This window comes from Macrosteles quadrilineatus, unplaced genomic scaffold, assembly GCF_028750875.1.
Source record: "Macrosteles quadrilineatus isolate MER2022 unplaced genomic scaffold, UCM_ALF_1.0 Scaffold_1__1_contigs__length_201487025, whole genome shotgun sequence".
Classification (NCBI taxonomy): Eukaryota; Metazoa; Arthropoda; class Insecta; order Hemiptera; family Cicadellidae; genus Macrosteles; species Macrosteles quadrilineatus.
The window spans coordinates 53,314,376-53,337,728 of NW_026542594.1; the positions used below are offsets into that span (position 1 = coordinate 53,314,376).

The window sequence follows — 23,353 nt, forward strand, 5'->3', positions numbered from 1 at the left end:
GGCTGTGCCAGTTTGCATATAGACGAACCGCCAAAGTGCCAAATTAGCTATAAAACAATAAGCAACGTTCCAGTAAATATTATTACGATTAAACGCAATACTGTTTAATCAGTTGACCTTCGAGAATCGACCTTCATATTTACATCGTTGGCCAACGAACAGGACTTGTTTGGCACTGGTCGTCTCAAATTAAATTAAATACCACTCCTCCGTTGACACCTTCGAGATCGGTGTGAAACCGCGCCAAATATTCCCCTTTGAATAAATCCGTTCAACATTCTCAGACAGATCAATTCCGTCTGATTGTGTCACTCAAGGTCATATTTTTATATTGCACCACACAATCAGAAACTGTCAAACTGGAATCATTGTAAATCTTAAATAATGCTTAATAAATCAAATTGTACTCACTTTTAGTTCTCAATAACCTGGTAGTTCTTTATTATATGCTATAGTATTAAATTGGTAAACAAAAGGTAATTCAGTAAATAATAGGCCACTACAAAAGATTCACCTTTTAAGTGCAACACTAAACACTAGTGTAGTAGTGAGCAAGTAAATTCGGTGTAGAATTAAGACTGGTAAATTGCTCTCATTAAAGGTATTACTTTTTTGGAAGAACTACAAACAGTGCCAAGGGCGTCCCCTAAGGACCTTTTGGGAATATTTATATTTTGCAGGGCCCACTCATATTTTTTCAATAACATCAAGCTTCCACTGCCAAAAAACTCTGTCTGATATTTTTATTTTCTGGAGTTCTTCCAACCCAGGGGCAACCAACATTTGTAAAGATTCATTTGAGAGCATTGCAAGGAGCAAATATATTTAAATACAATATTTAAATATATAAAAGTAGTAGGAGGGAGTTGTTTTTTATTTTTCTTTACAAATAAATGATATCATCGCGTGATCTCTTGGTACTGTTTGTGTCTGTGCGATTCACTGAAATTGTTTAGATTATAAGAGATTCTATTATTATTGTTATTGTCGTTGTGTATTGTGCTGTAATTAATTGTCAATTGGTTTTTGTCATCGTGGAAAATTCGTTTTGTTAAAGTGAGATATATTATCGTAAATTGAATTATTTTCCTAGCGGGAAAAATGCACCAACAATTTGGGCCTGGGTATAATACAACTGCGAATGACCGACGCGATCGTATGTCAAGGAGAAATTTAGAGGAATTAATCGATTTAAATGCGCCGATACACCAAAACAATGAGCATATTCCACCAAATAATAATGGAGTTAGTTTAGGTAGACAAAATCCCGATTGTCGTTTACCGATCGTAAACGATGACGAACCATCGTCAAATAGACAAAATTCCGCTTGTCGTTTACCGATCGTAAACGATGACGAACCATCGCCAATTAGACAAAATTCTAATAGTTGTTTAATGGACCTAAACAACCACGAATTGACTGAAATGCTATCAAGTACGTCGAATGCAACTCAAGATAACAGTCATGCCAACAGCTCGTCGTACGTGGATATTCAACCTTCAAACGGCGAACGTGCGAGAGAGATGGAGATAGTCACTGCACAACAACGCGCGTCATTTCCTGTAGCGACTGGTTCACTGTCCACTGTTGCCCCGGTCAGTGCCACTGTACACCACCCACACCCACACACTCGACCTCTCACATACACTCACCATGACACACACGTACACGCTCACGCATACAATGTTAGTCAATCACTTACTAAAACCGATCAAATTGTGGTAATTGAACTGATTAATAAATTGAATACAGTCGACGGCACAGATGAACTTGAATTAATTTCATTTCTCAAAAACATCAAACCAATATTTGATATTTCTCCGAATTGTCATACAGAGATCATTAAACTTATTATCCCTAAGGTCAAAGGTCAAATGTTCCAATTGTTTTTAGAAGCAGTATCGAGTAACGCACGCTGGAATGTCTTACATGACGAGATATTACACAGATTTATTCCGTCAATTAGGCGACGAGAGATTGCATCGTTTGAGTTAGATCGACCACAACAACCGAATGAAACTTTTTCAGAATACGTCGATCACATCATATCTATCGCATTCGCTTTAAAATCGTCAATGTCAGAAGGCGAGGTGATTGAGATTGCTTTGACAAAATGTAATCCAACTGTTCGAAGTCATTTTTCGTTCGGTCAAATGCCACAAAGCTTATTTGAGCTAAAATCATTCGCAAATAGAATCACTAGTTCAATGCGTGCCGAAGAGAGATATTTTGGTAATGCAAATCGACGCCCATTGATTAATTCATCGCCTAGGGTTGTGAATCAAACTCGTCACAATCCAATTACGTCGCAAAACGATCTACGTAACAGACCCAGGGAAAGAATTGTAAAATGTTATCGTTGTCAAGGTGAAGGTCATATCGCTAGGAACTGTAGGGTTTCTTTAAACTAGATTCCGACGTTGTCAAGGGCACACAACGTCGAACTGTAAAGTTATCGCCCAACAAAAGTATGCAAGCAACAGATGTATCCGCGAAACTGCCGCTAATTAAGGTATTGTTTGGCAACAATATAGACTGCCTATCGCTGATAGACACTGGCAGTAGTAGGTCATTGATGAGTAAAACGCTTTTTAATAAGTTGCGAAGTGCTAATTTGATCAAACAGTCAAGTAAAATTAATCAATCAGTAGAAGTCGCGAACCGCCAGAAGGTAACTGTGCGGACAGAGGTCAAAGTTCATTTTAAGATAGATAATCTGTCATGGGACTACAACTTCTGGGTAGTCAATCAACTTCCGTTACAGTTAATATTGGGGTACGATTTTATGAAGTTTGCGCGAATGTCCGTGAATTTAGGTGATTCAACAGCGGAGTTTAAGTTTAGGGAGAGTGTTAAATCATATTGTTTGATAGGAGAAGGAGAGATCCCAACTTGTGATAAACCCGATTTAGGTGATTCACCGCTCACAGACGACGAACGAAATAAATTCGAAAACCTACTTCGACAGTTTAGCGACGTTGTCACAGACAAAATCGGCTTAGCCAAGACTGAGCCTTACAAAATTCGTTTTAGTAAGGATATTGTGCCATTCCGACAAAGACCTTACCACGTCCAGCCAGATAAGATGGTAATAATGAGAAATACTGTGCAACAATTATTAGATGAAGGGGTAATAGAAAAAAGTGTTTCAGAGTTTAGTTCTAGCGCCTTCCTAAGACCAAAAAAGGAACCCGGAAAATTTAGATTGGTAGTCAATTATAAAGAACTAAATAAGTTTATTGAAATGGACAGTTTCCCACAACCAGAAGTAGATAAAGTTTTTCCTTATTTTAAAGATGCTCGTTATTTCACTACACTTGATTTGAACAATAGCTATTACCAATGCCTATTACACCCTGATAGTAGGAAATACGCCGCTTTCAATGTAGGATATGCCTTATATCAGCCTCGTACTTGTCCCCAAGGAATAAAAATCGGTAGCCAGGTGTTAGGACGCATAGTCGACGAAATGCTAGGAGACTTAAAATTTAAATGTGTAATAAACTTTGTCGACGATCTCTGCATTTATAGCGCAAACCCACAGGATCATTACAATGACTTGAAAATGGTTTTGGAACGTCTAAGGGCCGCCGGACTTACAATCAAACCCAGCAAGGTCACCTTGGCAAAGAGGGGCATGCGTTTCCTGTCACACATAGTAAAGGATGGCAAACTGTATGTGGACGATACTAAAGCTGAAGTTATTAGTAATTTTCCTCGACCACGCAATTTAAAGGGTGTGCAACGATTTATCGGCATGGCTGCTTTTTATGCCAAGTTCATACCTAATTTCTCCGAAATCAGTAGACCATTGAACTACTTGAAAAAGAAAGGCGTAAGATTCAGGTGGGGTCCCGATCAACAATCTAGTTTCGACAAAATAAAGCAAACATTGTCCTCACCCGTCGTACTTCATCTTCCAGATTGGTCCAGGAGATTTATAATGTCGTGTGACGCAAGTGAAAACGCCGTAGGAATTGTCCTGGAACAGGAAATTAATGGCAATAATGTTCCAATCGCTTTTGCCAGCAAAACATTCTCAGGTGCTCAATTAAAATACAGCATGTATTTGAAGGAATTTGCCGCTGTATTGTACGGCCTGGAAAAGTTCAAGGATTATCTCACTGATAACCCATTCATCCTTAAAACCGATTGTATGGCTGTAACATATGTTATGGGCTCCGACAAGACTACTGGTATGTTAGCGCGTTGGAAACTACGATTTTCACAATTTCCATGCGAGAAAATCGAGCATTGTAGGGGCACACAAAACATAGTAAGCGACGCTCTAAGCCGGATGTTTGAAGTCAATGAACCACAACAGACTAAAACCCCAGCGCCACAAAGCAACGTTGGCCCCGACCGAGTCAAAGTCAACAAACAACAGCCGACTAAAACTCTCACACCACAAAATGATGTTGTCCCCGAACAAGTTTTCTTTCTACAACACTTCCCTGAAACCTTTGAGTCACTGAGTTCGAAACAACGCGAAGACCCACAGCTCCTCAATATTATAAATAACATCGAAGATGGAATCGACGTACCGAATTATTTTATAAAAAAGGGTATACTACGTTATCAAAAAAACCCCAGAAATCCGTCTAAAATCGTCGTTCCGACTCAAATGAGGAAAATGTTAATGAAATATTTTCACGACATTTCAATATCAGCTCACCTAGGAATAAAAAAGACTATCGGGCGAATCACACGCGAATTCACATGGGAGAAAATTTTCGACGAGGTTAAGCAATTTGTCAGATCTTGTAGCCTTTGTCAGCTGTCTAAACCAGCTCAAGCGCTAAATATTGGCCTGATGAATTCTAAACCTCCCGAAAGATGCTTTGAACGACTACACATCGATACCTTTGGACCATTAATACGAACCGCAAATGGAAATATGTACGCATTAGTTTGTGTCGATACATTTTCAAAGTTTAGTTGGATTATTCCATTAAAGAAGGCAAACACCAAAACAATCATTGCAGCGCTAAGGGAAAAAATTTTCACTCAACATGGTTTCCCAGAAATAATTGTATCTGACAACGCATCCATTTTTAAGTCAGAAATGTTTAAAAGTTTTTTGTTCAGCTTAGGGATCAAACACATCAATACTTCTGTAGCTAGGCCAAACTCAAATCAGTCAGAAAGAGTCAATCGCAATCTGAAAATAGCGTTAAAGATATTCCATTCGCAAACACAAAAACGCTGGGATGAAAATATCGCATATTTAAACATGGGTTTAAATTCAGCCGTCCACGAAACAACCAAAGCGACGCCTGCGCGAATTTTCTTAGGACGAGAAATTAATCATCCATTGCAATTACAGTGGGACATCGATCAGGAAAACGATACTGACGTTACAGAGGATTGTATCGCAAAAATCATGGATAATATTAAATCAGCCCATCGCAAAAGTAGCGCCAGATATAATAAAAATAGGAATCCATCGCCGTTCCAAGAAAACGATTTGGTATTATATAAAAGGTACATACCAAGTAATAAAGCCAACGAAGTATCGCACAAATTGACTCAAACATGGAAAGGTCCATACGTCGTAACCAATGTGTTAAGTTCAGTAAATGTCAGAATTGAATTAGTCGAGGATCCCAGTATAAATCGAGTAGTTCATGTATGCCAATTGAAAAAATATTATCAGCGGTAGGTGGATCGAATCGTATCGTATTGTTTTGTATGTGTTTAAATGTTTAAATGTGGTAACGTAAGAATCTTTATATTGTATTATATAAATATTGTTGTGAAAAATTGGAGTAACAGTGAGTGATTTCCCTGACAGTGAATAAAAATCAATGATGTGCAACGGTGTAAGTGTGCTGGGCGACTCGCAGGCCAGAAGGATGTGTGAAACATGGACTATAGACGACCCCAGTGTTGATCTCAATGCCAGTGGGACCCGAGGCGGTTGGACAACCACAGACTTAAAATCAGCATTAAGACCCATATTGCCTCATCTCCACAAAACCTGTTTTATTATCTGCTCCATAAATGATATATTCAAGAAAGTACCCCCGAATCAAACCAAATCAAATCTTAAAATCATTACAACCCTCATTAAAGCCAGCAATAGAGACATTATAATTTCGACCATTCCCCCCACCCTCAACAGAAACCCACAACATCAAAACCAAATCAAACAAATCAATGTGTTTATACAATCGTTACATAATCCGCCCAGAGTACGAGTGTTACAATTTCATAAACAATTCCAACCGTTAACTACAATAAAGAAGAATGAATACTTCAAACACACTTATAAAAACGGCAGAAGAGATATTGTCCATCTGTCGAGAGAGGGTTATCGCCTGCTTATCGCATCACTGACAACAATGTTATCGCCGCTCTCTGTCTAACCATTGTTGAGCGCCCGCCCCACCCTCCCCAGCTGACAGCACTACTATCGGACCATTGTTGGGTCACTGTGCTACTGATCCACTAGAGCCAATACACCTGTGCCACTACGCTGCCGACCAACAACAATGTACGAGCCCAGCTGTTCACCACCTCGGACAACACGCTCTGCTGATTACCACATGTGGTAAATCATAGTGTCTATTCTGTGCGCGGGATGCCTTTGTGTGTTTAATGAGGAAATGATCAGTTGGTGTCCTTGTTATAAAATAGATCATTGTAATAGTTTAGTATTGTTGTTACCATTATTTAAATTGTTGTTGCCTGATTGTTGTCGTTATTGTTGATTGTAAATTGTAATTGTGTTCATGTGTATCGTCGTGGTCCACCGGCTAGGCCAAAAATGCTCCGAGGTAGTACGATAGGTTTGACTGTCCTGGGCCGATCACGGATCATTTTTTTCTGCTAGGGGGCATTTTGTACCGATTTTGTTGTAAAAGGCAACAAATCAATACAGGTTAATGCGAAGAACAGTCAGCTGGTTTCAACAATAGATCAGTATAGACCAGAATGCACCACGCACTAAAGACGGAGAGGGGATAAGGTTTAGCCGGGCGGCCATCTGTTTAAATCAGTACTCAGTCCTTACCCAAGTCTCATCGTAGCTAGTTCGATAAAATTGTTTATCGTTCGTGGAAATTAAATTCATTTCGCGGCGTTTGGTCGGCCAATCTTAAATTTCCTTAAAGTCGTTCAGCCTATATCCCTAAGGGATATAATTGCCTCGCGATCGGAAATTAGAATCAGTGTTTTTGTCAAAAAGTGCAAAAGTTCGTTACCGGCCAAACGCAGTCCGCCATTTGAAAATTTCTCAAACGATTCACGAGTTCAATTGATCGCGTGTTGTAGTATACCGGCTAGTTACGTTTTCCCATCCTTTCCCCTTTGTGTTATATTTGTGGACGTCCAAACTGTAAGTAATTTTGTGTATTTATTTGTTAAATTGAGATTTTCAGTGAGTCGCACTTTGGTAAATTTTCCTGTCTTGTTTTGTCAATTCATGTAGAATAAGCACATGTTCATAGGTTCGATCACAATTTGTTGATTTTTAAATCCATTCATATTGTTGCAATCCGCTTTATTTATTAGACTGTGATATTTCTATAGTATTAAGAATAAATATATGAAAATGTTTTTATAGGGTAATTCAGAGTTGCTTTGTAATATTTTTATATAGTATTTGAATTTTGCACAGAGTCATTATTAAAAGTACAATTCGTTACAGAGTGTCACAATCAGCATTTTAATTTGGGGGAATCATTTAATATCAAAGGAGGGATTAGGTTGCTGGTTCGGCTGAATCGGGAAGTGTTATCGGAGGCTGTGCCAGTTTGCATATAGACGAACCGCCAAAGTGCCAAATTAGCTATAAAACAATAAGCAACGTTCCAGTAAATATTATTACGATTAAACGCAATACTGTTTAATCAGTTGACCTTCGAGAATCGACCTTCATATTTACATCGTTGGCCAACGAACAGGACTTGTTTGGCACTGGTCGTCTCAAATTAAATTAAATACCACTCCTCCGTTGACACCTTCGAGATCGGTGTGAAACCGCGCCAAATATTCCCCTTTGAATAAATCCGTTCAACATTCTCAGACAGATCAATTCCGTCTGATTGTGTCACTCAAGGTCATATTTTTATATTGCACCACACAATCAGAAACTGTCAAACTGGAATCATTGTAAATCTTAAATAATGCTTAATAAATCAAATTGTACTCACTTTTAGTTCTCAATAACCTGGTAGTTCTTTATTATATGCTATAGTATTAAATTGGTAAACAAAAGGTAATTCAGTAAATAATAGGCCACTACAAAAGATTCACCTTTTAAGTGCAACACTAAACACTAGTGTAGTAGTGAGCAAGTAAATTCGGTGTAGAATTAAGACTGGTAAATTGCTCTCATTAAAGGTATTACTTTTTTGGAAGAACTACAAACAGTGCCAAGGGCGTCCCCTAAGGACCTTTTGGGAATATTTATATTTTGCATGGCCCACTCATATTTTTTCAATAACATCAAGCTTCCACTGCCAAAAAACTCTGTCTGATATTTTTATTTTCTGGAGTTCTTCCAACCCAGGGGCAACCATTTGTAAAGATTCATTTGAGAGCATTGCAAGGAGCAAATATATTTAAATACAATATTTAAATATATAAAAGTAGTAGGAGGGAGTTGTTTTTTATTTTTCTTTACAATTATAATCAAATTCTGCCGGCGCATCGACATGGAGATTATGAGGAGCAAGACCAGAGTGAAGAACGGCTTCTCAGCAGCAGAGCTAGGCTACAACAGCGAGAGCCAGGTGTACGTTAACCTGTCACTCACTAAGGAGACCATGGACCTCTGGAAGGCGACGCGCAAGTTTAAGGAAGACAAGGGCTACAAGTACGCTTGGATAACCAGTGTTGGGAAGGTGTTCCTACGACAAAAGGATGGTGCGAGACCGGTCCACATCACTGAAAAGGCCGACCTTGACCTGTTAAAATAAACCTCAAGTATGTTCCTATTTATGTATTTAAATCTAATATAAATTTAAGCATGATATATATTTATTCATTTTGCATGTTTTCTTTTGTTTAGTCTGCATGTATATTATAAAAAAAAATGGAAAACAATAAGGTTGTAATTTATTATCAGAATGTTAGAGGTTTAAGGTCCAAATTAAATACTTTCCGTTTAAATTTATTAGAGAACTGTTATCCAATAGTAGCACTCACTGAAACTTGGCTTACACATTCAATAAGCAGTTCTGAACTTTTTCCAGACAATTATACTGTATTGAGACGTGATAGAGATGTAATGCTTACAGGGAAGAGTAGGGGTGGCGGGGTTCTGTTAGCAGTAGATGAATCTATTAATATCCAGAGATTAGTTGAATTAGAAACGGATGGAGATAATATTTGGGCTAGTTTAAAATTTACTAAAACTTTTTCTGTGATATTAGCTGTAGTTTATTTTCCACCAAACTCGCATGTTAGTTCTTACAAATCATTTTTTGATAAGTTGGATTTATTTGTACGTAGACAAGAACATATAATAGTAATAGGGGATTTTAATCAGCATATTGTAGGGTCTGGATATGATTTATCTAAGGGAAATGAGACTTGCAAACAATTAATGTATTATTGTAGTTTACATAATTTGGTGTCAAAAAATAATATATTAAATGTAACTGGTAGGACTTTAGATCTAGTTTTAAGTGATATAAATAATTTGACTGTTGTTGAAGAATCTAATCCTATTGTAAATATTGATGGTTATCACCCCGCGCTGTTATGTGAATTCCAGATGGTACGGGGGGTGAGAGGGGGGGACCTCAGTGCCGACACACTACACACACACACATACGATTTTACAAAAGCAGATTTTCTTAGAGTTTACTGTGACATCCGGGACTGCGACTGGTCTGAAATGTTTCAGTGTGATGATTTAAATAGCACTTTGGAAATTTTTTACAGCAAAATACATACAATTCTTCACACACACGTTCCAGCAAGACGCCTCAAATACCGACCCAAACATCCCTCTTGGTTCTCGCCCGAATTAAAATTGATGATAAAAAATAAAGAAAAAGTTCGCAAACGTTTAAAAAAATTTCAAATGAATCATCTTCGAGATCAGTACAAACAATTGCGTTCTGAAATAAAATTGAGAATAAAGACAGATTATGATGCATATATTACAAATATCGAAATGAACTTGTCTAATAACCCACAATCATTTTGGGGTGTTATAAAGAAGTTGAGAGGAGCAAGTGATAAAGGTCCACGAACTATGCAATATGAAGATAAGGAAATTGAGGGAAATGATAAGATAGCTGAGGCACTGGCTAATTACTTTCAATCTGTTTACCAACCCAACGACCTTGACCTTGACGACCTTGTAAACCAGGCGCTTTGTTCGCCAGTTTTGGAGAATATCAATTCATTGATTATTTCTGAGATTGGTGAAGTAGAAGTTTTAAATGCTTTGAAAAAATTAAAATCAAAAAGGTCATTAGGTGCAGATAACATTCCACCTTATTTATTAAAGGGCTGTGCTGATGTTTTAGTCAAACCACTTCACTTCATTTTCAACCTCTCATTGAAGAATAACTGTTTTCCAGATATTTGGAAGATTGCAAAAGTAGTACCAATTCCAAAAAAAGGTGTTCAAAATGACATAAAAAACCACAGACCAATTGCAGTTGTATCTTCTCCAGCTAAGGTCTTTGAGTGCATATTATACAACAGATTGCTCGGTCATGTATCAAATTTTATCACTCCTCATCAACATGGTTTTTTTCCGTGCCGATCAATTAATTCGAATTTAATAAATTTTTCACAGTACGTTATAAATTCTATTGATCAGAACATTCAAGTTGATTGTGTGTACACCGATTTTGAAAAAGCATTTGATAGAGTTAATCACTTAGTGTTATTGTCTAAGCTGCATTACTATGGCCTATCTGAGAACACATTGAGATTATTTTCTTCATATTTATACAAACGTAAACAGTATGTAACATACAATGGTGCATGCTCCAACACATTTCTGGTGGACTCAGGTGTCCCCCAAGGTTCAAATTTAGGGCCTTTATTATTCATAGTATTTATAAATGATATAACCAGGTGTGTAAAACATAGTAAAATTTTAATGTACGCTGACGATTTAAAAATTTTCAAAAATATTAACACAATCTTGGATTCTCAACAGCTACAAACTGATATTGATGAACTAATTGCTTGGAGTAAAGAAAATATATTATTTAATGTTAAAAAATGTGCTGTTATGAGTTATACAAGGAAAACTACCCAAACTATTGTAAATTTTCCTTATTCAATGGATGGTGTTGTCTTATGTAGAAAGTCAGCATTTAAAGATCTTGGTGTTGTTTTCGATAGTAAATTTCTATTTGCAGAACACGTGATGAACACTTGTAAGGCAGCTTATTCAGTATTAGGTTTCATTCATAGATCTTGCAGCTTTTTAAGAAATTTAAACTCAGTAAAATTATTATTTTGTTCATTGGTGCGCTCACGATTAGAATATGCATCAGTTGTATGGTATCCTCATCAGCTTTACCTTGTAGACATGATTGAGGCGATTCAAAAAAGATTTTTAAGATTTATGTATTTTAAAACATTTGGTCACTATACATTCAACATCTCATACCACCAGCTCTTGACCATGTTTGATATGACTAGTCTCAGTGACAGAAGAAAGTTGGCCGCCTTATCTTATCTCCATAAACTGGTGAGCGGTGTTCTGGACGATAGTGACTTGCTGGGACAAATCAATTTTCACGTTCCACGACACAATTCACGCAGCACTCTTGTATTTACCCCTCGTTACTCTCGTACCAATCTTGGATTCAATTCTCCACTAAATATTATGTCTCGCACTTGTAATTCCTATCAATTTGATATATTTCATTTATCACTAAAAAAATTAAATGTCTGTTTGTTAAACGAATTCAAACTTTCTTATCAACGTTAATTTATAATTTTTCTAAATAGTACATATTTATTTGTTATATATTTATATTATATTTATTATATTTGATTCATGACCATCAGTATTATTTTAGTTAGTGTAAATTCTCTTGTTACTGTATATTTAAATTTTATATTGTCATTCTTATTTATATTCTTATTTATATTTTATATTCTTTATTATATTTTGAGTGAAACTGTCACCATTGAAGACGGACATTTTTTCCCTAGTTGTGTTATTATTAATTGTAATATCATGTTAACATTCCTGTTATTTGATTAATGCTACAAAGTAATTGGCATGTGCTGTTTTGTAGCATTGAAAATATAATAAATAAATAAATAAAATTATAACTAGTTTTCTATTAAAACACATTGCACTTTGCTCAACGATGTATTATGATTAATTACAAATGGATCAACTACTTTTACTTAATTGTGTCAGTTCAACTTGGACCCTTCATCCTGTTCTTTTCTCATTGGTAACTGAGCCAGTTTCATAAATTTCTTAACTAAATCATTTACAGCTATATGACTCATGGTCTTACCTGGATATTTATTGTTAAACACTTTGCAGTTATCCTGGAACACTTTTGTTTTCCCCAATAAGTAAAAATAAAGTCTATTTTTTAAGTGTACACCATATTTGATTAGGTACTACAGAAAATAGTACTACCATTGACTAGTCAATGGTACTACAGAAAGCGGCCCACGTGTGGGCTGTCCTCATCAGCTATAAGACTTGTTTTTCACAAAGTAAAACGTAATAACTTGTTTGTCAATCGGTCTATCAATAATTATGAATTGTTTCCTTCAGTTAATGCACCATTAAATGTGTCTAGAGACGAATTTTTGCTGTTTTATTAGAAAACTAGTTACAATTTTACGATAGAAAATTCAGTTTTTCTACTGCAATTTTTAAACGGTAGCCTAAGAGATAGAAAGAAAACTTAAATACGTAAAATGTTTGTTAAAAAAGGACCTTTTACGTGGTATGAAATTTGTTATACCTTACTATTTAAGAATTTTGTGTTTTCAGCTTTCTTTTATTCTTCAAATTTGAGATTTTTTTAAAATTAGAAAATAACATGGAAAATGCTCTTACTATCAAGTTATCTTAAAGAGTAGATCAAGAATAAGCTTGGAAAGAAATTTGGCGCTGTTCCGTTCAGTAGTTCGGGTAATACGGTACTTAACTTCAAAGTCCTTTTTTAAAACGTTTTGACCCACCCTGTAAATACAGTTAAAGATAATTAAATTTTGTTTGCACCAAAATGACTGGGGTGATTAGACCTTTAGATTGATGTATCACACAACCCATGTTTACATTTGAAAATATCTCAAAAAGCACCCCTACCCCCCAAATTTGGCCCTTTTGGGGCATTTTTCGAAATTGAAAATAATTTTATTCAATTTGGCATGTCCAAATTAGGGGGAAATGAGAACAAACAAGAGTAAAAGCCTTATTTTTGCACACAACAGATATGGAAATTTTTCAAATGAACACCCTGTATATTGCCTTAAATTCATTTTTCCTACACACCGTAGTAAGACATATGGCTATTTTTAGCATATGATGGGTTAACCGAAAAATTTGCTATCCGAAACGGCTCATCGGGGTTCTACTGTACAAACCAACCTCGGCCACCTCAGAACGTAAGGTATTAAGGTCCCGCTGCTTTTAACATTCCTTATGATGAGAATTTCTTGAACTTGGGCCCTTTAAATGAATATAAAGGCAAAATTAATTTACTATAATTTAAGGTACATACCTTCACGTCCACAGTTCATAAATGAATGGTCAAACCCACTACATGTTTCGCCTATACGTAGGCATTGTCAAGTGGTCCTTCAAGAACGTTTCGTCCATTGTAGACTCGTCAAAAAACATTTAAATACATACACAAAACACGATACATTGTACGAAACATTTAACACTTAGTAGGCCTACTATTTACCGGTCGCGGTACGGAGGCAGAGTCTGCCTCCGTACCGCGACCGGTAAATAGTAGGCCTACTAAGTGTTAAATGTTTCGTACAATGTATCGTGTTTTGTGTATGTATTTAAATGTTTTTTGACGAGTCTACAATGGACGAAACGTTCTTGAAGGACCACTTGACAATGCCTACGTATAGGCGAAACATGTAGTGGGTTTGACCATTCATTTATGAACTGTGGACGTGAAGGTATGTACCTTAAATTATAGTCTAATCAACAGTTCAGGGGCTACACAATGAATTTTAAAAATTAATTTAATTGATTTAATGGAGGCTTTTGAATCGCACACACGTGAATTCACAGGTATAGAACCTCATGTACTGTATTTTATTAAATGTTTTTATTTGAATTACTAAATATTTAACAGTTACGTTCACTCACTCAGTAGCGAATGTTCGAGATCCTGCTGAATATGGCGTTTTGAGTGTTGGTGAAAATATTAAATTTTTTTGTACACTGTTTGTTTCAGAGTTTTCCTGAGTCATTTAGAATATTCTAGGGTGTTTTCTGACTTTAAAAATAAAATATGAAAATGTGTGATAGTAGTTGGTCTATAATGGTCTACCATAGAGAAAGAATATTCCACAGATTTCTAGGGGATCACATCATTGAGTTTTCAGTTGTAAGAGTTTGTTAAAAATTACAAAATATTAGAAAAGTCCGTTGTCTGAGTTTCATTTGTGTGTTGTGCTGGTTTCATAACTAACTAATAATATTTAGATAAATCAACTGTCCGAGTTTATTAAAATATTTTAAATTATATTAAAACTCAGTTGTTCGAGTTTTAATTTGTCCAAGGATGGTTTAAATAATAATAATATTTGGATAATCAACTGTCCGAGCTTTCATTTGCCGAGGTTTTAAATGATAAAAAAATATCTAAATATCAAGTGTCCGAGTAGCGTCAACATCAAAAGTGACTAGCGTCTCAGGCGCCTAGTCAAAAGCCGATGTAAACCTCTTCTGCGAAGAAGTCGGGCATTGTGGGAGCCCCCTCACGTCGACTTGAGAAAAAATTACAAAGCTTGCTTGTCTATGGACATATTTTAATGAAATTTTGTTTACTTCATACAAAGCTATAAATATTTCAATTAAAAACCCCCCTATTTTCTTCCCTGTAGCAGCAAACCTAAGTACTCATTAAAATTAATGATATTTAAATAGGAAATAAATCTGACAATTTTAAGGGAATAATTTAGTGGAATTCCAGCCAGGTAGATGGAAATTCGCTTAGTCTGCAGGTTTGCTGCGGCGGGGGTATTTTACTCAGTTTGATAAATAATAATCTATTATCAAAAAAATAAGTAAACAGTTTATCCAATGGTAAAACCCTTGTCAACTGATAACACAACATTGGAGTTTCACTGATGACAGCAGAATCAAGCTTAGTGATAATCTTTAATATTCTTGTTTGAATATTCTGTAGTTTCTGTAATTCTGATATTGATGCATTTCCCCATGATCATAATTCATACCTAAGAAGTGACTCACACATAGATTTATAAATTAGTTTCATCGTCTGAAATGGTAAGTAGTCTCAACATTTCCGTAGAATCATAGAAGATGACTCAAATCAATGAAATTGAACTTAGAATGGCTGAAGAAATAATGAAGTTTTTCTTCTAATTTGAAGGTTATCGTTGTGTTGAAGGAATATTGACTAAATAATAAACGATTCAAGATTAAATGGGAAACTTTTGCTTTGTTTTGATTTCAAAACATATGTTAAAGATTTATTATACATCTTTTTTTGTAAATTTACTAACATTTATATTTGAGATTTATTGCGTTTGGTCAATATTTTGTATGAAGTGGAATAACCTCAATGGCCACTCTTAGAAAACAACCTGGGAATAAAGATGAAATAGGTTCGTACAGGTATCTGTTCATTAGGTAAGTACCCTGCTATGACAAGTTCCAATGGGCGGAACAACAATATTGTTTGGAGAAGATTTTAACTATAGTTCGGCCGCTTAGAAAGCGACCTCTTCCAGCATTGGTTTAGCATTAGCGCGCAGGTCGTTTTCTAAGCGGCCGAACTATAGATACTGCGTGTTGCTCCAAGCAAAAAATGTTCAAATAATATAGCCTAGCATGCACGGTAGTAAAGGGAGCATCCAAATATAATAGTAAAACCTAGAGGTAGTTTCCGTTTCTTAAAACTAGCCAAAAATATGCATGTCTAAGATGCTGATGAAAAGTAATTTCATAATTACTGTAAGTAATTTCGATAATTGAGTAATGGAGCCCTAACCAGTCACAAAATAGTAATCAGGCATTGACTAGGCCCTTTTTTGATAGAATATATCAAGTATATATTTATATTAATATATTTATATAAAGTAATCGCACCTTTAGGAGGAATACCACCACATAAACTTACACTAGGCTAATAGTAGGTTTTTAGTTGATCAGAAACAAATCTAGGGTTAAGTTTGGTCAATGTGATGCCTTTACACTAATTGTGTTAAAAACTTTACCAAAGGAGCATAAACTTAGAACTAATAACTAACTGGGTTGGGGTGCTAATTTAGCTGTTTAGACCAAGAACTAAGCTTATCTCAACATACCTTTATTTGACTTTTCATGTGTGACAAAGACAATTTCCAAAATTTCAATGAGGAAAGCATTTTTATCATCATCAACCAAAAGACCAAAGCTACCTTAAGTAAACCAATATTTATTCACAAACATGTTTGCTGCCTTTAACAGAGTTAAACCTTTGGAATCATTAAAATTATTTATTAAAAACAACATCAACAAAAGCAAACAAATACAAACAACAAACTACAAAACAACAATACAAAAAAGATATGTTGTTCTGGGATATCTATCCTGACACATAGATAATTTGATTGTGAGTTTGTTTAAAATATTACAATAATTTTTTTTACGTTTATTAAGAGTTTTTTAGGGACTGATGTGTTTCTGATGTACTGACTTAAGACCATATGTGTATGTGAATTAATGATCACCTGTTATTTTTCATTTGTTTTGTTTGTATTAGTTTTTTTCTGTTTTACATTAAAGTATGAGTTTGATTCAACTGAACTAATTTAGTTATTATTTGAAAATGTAACATTGGCGACGAGGAAAACAAAGAATGGATGGACAAGAGTTAAATAATCTAAAGAAAGCACGAGCAGTAGTAAAAGGACAGTTGAAGAAGGCAGAAAGATTCCAGTCTCAAGGTAGTCTTACAGTGACTGAGGTGAGTGTTAAACTCAAAGCAATTGCTGACCAGTGGGAACGTTACAAAAGTATTCAGGACCAAATTGATACATTAACCGATGAAGAAAACTTGCACCATGAAATAGAATGTAGATGTAATGTCGAGGATAAGTATTTAAATCTTACAACAAAACTTCAAGAGTTGATTAAGAATGAATGTTCCAACACTAGGTCTACACCACTTCACCCAATCAGCAATCCATCTGAGGCGACACATAGTTCAATTCCCGGGTCCTCATTGTTGGGTAGTATAAATTTTACACCTTTTCACCCAGAGGAAACTGTTACAAATTTCATAAAGAGACTTGAAATATTCCTACACCTTAAAAATCTAAGTACAGATGGTAATGCTAAAGTTTACATGCTACTACACACTCTTACACCCCAGTTACACCAACAACTTTATGATTTATGTGCACCTGAAAACCCACTTACAAAAGACTACAGTGAGTTGGTTCAGATACTAAAGGATTTTGTAGAACCACAGCCAAGTCAATAGGCTTTACAACACAAGTTTATTTCACGTACTCAACAAGAACATGAATCCATAAATGAATTCTCAATAGCACTTAAGAAATTAACTAGCAACTGTGACTTTAATTATTGTGATTGTGGAAAGTCGGTTGCGGAGATGTTTCTTAAACTTCAGTTTATTCGTGGTTTGAATGACATAGATATTCGAGCCAAACTTCTTCAAGGACGAGAGAAACGCACGTACAAAGACATTGTTAACGAAGCATCGGCAATGGAACTAGCTAAATCTGAGAGCAAAACCGTATGTCGCAAAACAATGGAACACCTTGATTTGAACAGGGTGGATTCCAATAGTAGTGATAGGAACAAGCCAAAGAAAATGTTGTATCGACAAACATTTCAAGAAACCGGCACGAGACCCAACACAAAATTTGACAATCTAAAAGGGAAATGTTACAGATGCGGTTCACCTTCTCATCGAGCTAACAAATGTAAATTTATAGGTGCTGAGTGCAGAAAATGTACTAAAATTGGACACATAGCAAGTGTATGCTTACAGGAAAAGAACCAGACTAACAGAAATTTGAAGCAATACCAGACTCAAGATGGCTCGGAGAAAGGCAGTGAGTATGAACATGAAATTAATGTACTAAGTGACAGACAAAAAGGTAAATTCATTCTTGACATAACGATTGAAGGTAAAACTGTACCAATGGAATTGGATACAGGTGCAGCCCTTAGTACAATGTCCTATGATGATTTTAAAAAACTGAATGTACGTACAAAAGTATTTAAAACCAACATCGAACTTAGAACGTACACGGGTGAACCTATGCCAAACCCAAGGGTATGGCATTTGTACATTGCTCATACAAGATGCAAAAGTTTGTTGGAAAACTCTACCTCATTGACCAAAATGTAGATGCTATATTTGGTAGAGAATGGCTCAGAGAAGTGACAATTGATTGGGCTGAGATAAAAAATGTGAACGCAATACAACCTGAAAGTCTTGATACCATCCTCAGCGAGTTTGAGGAAGTTTTTGATGGTAAAATTGGAGAAATACCTGAGTATCTGGGACACTATAGACTTATAGACGATGCTACACCTATATTTGTAAAACCAAGACAAATACCCTTTTCCCTTAAAAGTAAAGTTGAAAATGAATTAAAAAGACTTGAGGACTGTAACATTATAACAAAGATTGACCATTCTGACTGGGGAACTCCCATTGTACCAGTGGTAAAGCCAAACGGACAAGTACGAATTTGTGCCGATTACAAAGTAACACTGAACAGAGTAATAAAAGATGAGAACCACCCTATTCCAAGAATTGAAGAAATCCACTCTCAAATGAACGGAGGAAAAGTATTTTGAACGCTAGATATTTCTAGCGCATATCTTCACATGAAAATGGATGAGGACAGCGCACACATGCAGACATTGAGTACACATAAAGGTATGTACAAAGTTAACCGTTTAATGTTTGGTGTCAAAGTTGCTCCTTCACTTTGGCAACAGTTTATGGACAAAACTTTACAAGGTATTTGCGGAGTGCAATGCTTTTTTGATGACATCATTATACAAGGTAAGACATCTGAAGAACTCTTGAAAAGATTAAAGGTTGTCCTAGAAAGATCAAAAAGTAAAAACTTAAAACTGAACAGAGAAAAGTGTAAGTTTTTTCAAACTAGTCTGCAATATCTGGGACATATAATTGATGCTCAAGGTATTCATAAAACAAAGGAAAAGGTCTCTTCCATCTTAAACAGCAAAAGACCAGAAAACGTAACAGAACTTCGCAAATTTCTTGGATTAACAAACTAATACAAACAAAACAAATGAAAAATAACAGGTGATCATTAATTCACATACACATATGGTCTTAAGTCAGTACATCAGAAACACATCAATTCTCCCCTCTGAAATGTTTTGGTAACGTTATTTCACATTTGAGTAATTGGTCAACATGATGCCTCCAGACAGTTCCATCGTCCATTTGTACTTTATAGAGAAGGTTGCTTTCCCTTTCCAATATTCTTCCAAAACTCCACTTGTCTTTTGAGTTTGAATAATTTCTCGCTTGTACTCTGTCTCCCTCCTTAAAATATCGTGTTGCTTGTTTCACATGTTCAGTTTCTTGTTTACGTGTAGGATGTAAAAGAGCTATGTGTGTTCGAATGGACGTCAAACTCTTCAGAATGCTTATGCAGTTACGCCAAACCTCAAATTCATCTGGCTGTGATGCATATTCCTTGATGTTTGGCAGGAAGATTCGAACACACATAGCTCTTTTACATCCTACACGTAAACAAGAAACTGAACATATGAAACAAGCAACACGATATTTTAAGGAGGGAGACAGAGTACAAGCGAGAAATTATTCAAACTCAAAAGACAAGTGGAGTTTTGGAAGAATATTGGAAAGGGAAAGCAACCTTCTGTATAAAGTACAAATGGACGATGGAACTGTCTGGAGGCGTCATGTTGACCAATTACTCAAATGTGAAATAACGTTACCAAAACATTTCAGAGGGGAGAATTGATGTGTTTCTGATGTACTGACTTAAGACCATATGTGTATGTGAATTAATGATCACCTGTTATTTTTCATTTGTTTTGTTTGTATTAGTTTTTTTCTGTTTTACATTAAAGTATGAGTTTGATTCAACTGAACTAATTTAGTTATTATTTGAAAAAGTAACAGGGACTTACGTCCCTACAAGCCTCTAGTTTAGATAAATTCTGCTTTCACTAAAGTGATACAAAATTGATTAACTTACAATTTTCAGAGGTGCTGTGTGAAAGATAATTTGATTCTTAGTTTGTTTAGATGCAACAATAATTTGCTTTACATTTAAGCTTTTTATTGACTTATGTCCCTCTACATACCTAGTAATTCATTAGTGGTGTATTTAGCTTGGACTTGGAGGAATAGTTAAAAGAAACACAAATTGGTAAAGATACTCTTGTATTGCATTTTTACAAATAAATCATAGTAACCTATTATAATAGTTAGTTCATATCAACAAATTTGACCGATGAGAAGAAGGCTTAGTCTAAATAAATAAAAATAAAAGTATAATCAAATTCAAAAACCACAGTGATAATTTTTCTGTTTCAATGAGTATAAAACAGTTTTTAAGAAGATTTATTTTTTAAACTTGTGGCGTTTATCTAACTTCTTATAATGATTATTGCATGGCCACTGAAATAAAATGCTTGTCTAAGAGTAAACTACTACTAATTATTAACCTGAACAATCTTTTCATTTACTATTAATTTTTAATATACAGGGAGCGGCAGAAATATCTGACGGTTTTCAAGCGAGTACAGTCCGGCAGCCGAGTGGAGGGGGTGGTGGGGAGCGGCTCATTCTCAAGGCCAAGTGACGCCATTTCAGTCGCCATATAGAAGTTGACCGGTATACATCGCGCGTTTGCATTTGAGGCGTATTTTAAAAGTGGCGATTCTGATGTTGATACGCAGCGTAAGTTTCGTAGGCATTTTAATGTGGCTCGTGGGGAACCTATCCCATACCGAAAAACCATCAAATTGTGGGTGGATACCTTTAGATCCACAGGATCAACTGCAAAACATAGGCCTACAACAAGGTCAGTGAAGACGCCGGAGAACGTGGAGCGAGTGCGACAAGCTGTGCTAACGAGCCCGCATCGCCCGGGCTGCTCTGAAAATGTTTGAAGATTAGCGTGGTCGTGAGGCTGAAGTTTTTGGACGATTGCTATTTTATATGGGTGAAAGTGAAGGTCTGAGTGTAAAATTCGTCGAATAGAGCGATCAGACATGCCAAGAGCAGCAGCTTGTCTACGCGTCGGGCGATGCGGGCTCGTTAGCACAGCTTGTCGCACTTGCTCTACGTTCTTCGGCGTCTTCACTGACCTTAGACGGCCTGCAGGCCTACGTTTTGCAGTTGATCCTGTGGATTTAAAGGTATCCACCCACAATTTGATGGTTTTTCGGTATGGCTCCCTGTATATACTTTTTGATATTAAAATTTATAAACTATACTACGTTCAAAATATTTAGGCGTTTTGAGGGGAATTTCCCCCACCACTTTTTTATATTTAATGTATGTTGCTTCATCAGCTGTTGAGCTATTGTTTCATTTAAAAAGTAAGGGTCAAGGGGGATATTGTACAAAGCTTATTGTACAAATCTTGGAAATATTGACAGGTTTTCCCAAATTCAGGATAGATTTCTTCCCCTTAAACCGCCTAAATATTGTGAACGAAGTATATTAGACTTGACTAAAACAAAGCTTGAAAAATTAATCAACTTTTTTGCAGTTTTGGGACAAGAAAAACATCACATAAGCTCAACATCGCATTACATAACTCTGTACAACTAATGACATTTAATAAAATGATCTCCCCATCACAGTACTAATGTTGAATCCATTGCAAAATTGCATCATACTAACATATATTTCCTATTTATTTCAGGTGATAGGCCTAACTGATATTTGGTTGATGTTTTAAAAAATTACATTACAGTACCTAATTTAACATTAAAACAATATTTAGCAAAAACTCTGTCAACATGTCCAAAGATATTACTGACAAAAAGTAGGCTAAGTAGCTTCTAAGGTTTCTTTTTTAAATTGTACACAAGCACCTATATTTAAGTTACAAAAGAAAAGTACAACTCAGTTCACCGTCCGTAAGTCTTCATAGACTTTTGAAGAGGTATGGCATGATTGAAATTACAAAGAGTTTTTGTTGTCAACATCTGAACGAGTACACAAAGAAATAGATTGTTGGTGATTTGACAAATTTTTTCAGGAGAGTGATATAATATACCTAGTTATTTAATATTGCTAAATTAAAGATTTTACATATACGACAATACATGAAATTACAATGGTTACTTGGTACATTGAAGAAATCAAATGAATACTAAAACCAACAAACATATATGTATATTGGCATGCAATTTAAATACTATCAATATATAATGTTATTTTGAACTATTGCAAACAAATTATTATTTTTAAATGCAGTAGAACAGTTCTAATCCAAAGACATTTGAAGTGAATGTGTTTGTCCAAATCATAGACTACTAAGCATTTAAGCAAAATCTAAATACTCTATTATTTAAAATCAACATTTCTCCACAAGTCATCTGATTGATGATGGGGAATTATACATTGAATTAAACTTTTACATATCATCTACACTGTAATGACTAGATTCTCTGAACACATCTTTTGATAGATAAGCTACTGCTGTAAATACAAGCCCATGGCTTTCAGGCCACCAGTACGATGTTTTTGAAGGTGTTCCAAATCCCTCTCTGTGATAATACCTGATGTCGTGAATGGAATCAACCCCTGGCCTTGTGTCAGGGTGAGGTAGGCCTACAGACGGAGTAGTGTCGTCTGAAGGTTTACCTTTCCAAGGCACCTTTACCACTCGGCTCTCTAGGTCAGATACTGTTCTCAAGAGCTCTCGAATCTGAGTATCCTGCCTCTCCGCTTGAAAGTACAACTCTTGGATAGTATATTGGATGTTGCTGAGTTCTTCCTGACGGGCTGCTTCCTTAGCTGTCTCTTTACGAACTTGTCTGCTGTACTCAGCAAGTAACAGTCCAGCAGCGATGCTAAAGATAATGAACTCACCCAATAGACTGGCGCCCAACTCTATAGCCATGGCTTCATTCAGCTTGGGAATATTGACAGGTTTTCCCAAATTCATGACCCACATTTTCATTCGAACTTC

At 35.8% G+C, this 23,353-nt stretch overlaps 1 protein-coding gene across 1 annotated transcript; it reads right to left on the reverse strand.

Moving 5' to 3' along the window:
• Positions 1-21,957: 21,957 nt before the first annotated feature.
• On the reverse strand, positions 21,958-23,347 carry LOC128983091 (putative OPA3-like protein CG13603). Its single transcript, XM_054402248.1, has one exon. The coding sequence runs from the start codon at positions 23,342-23,344 to the stop codon at positions 22,796-22,798; it is 549 nt and encodes a 182-aa protein (XP_054258223.1). The 5' UTR covers positions 23,345-23,347; the 3' UTR covers positions 21,958-22,795.
• Positions 23,348-23,353: the final 6 nt, after the last annotated feature.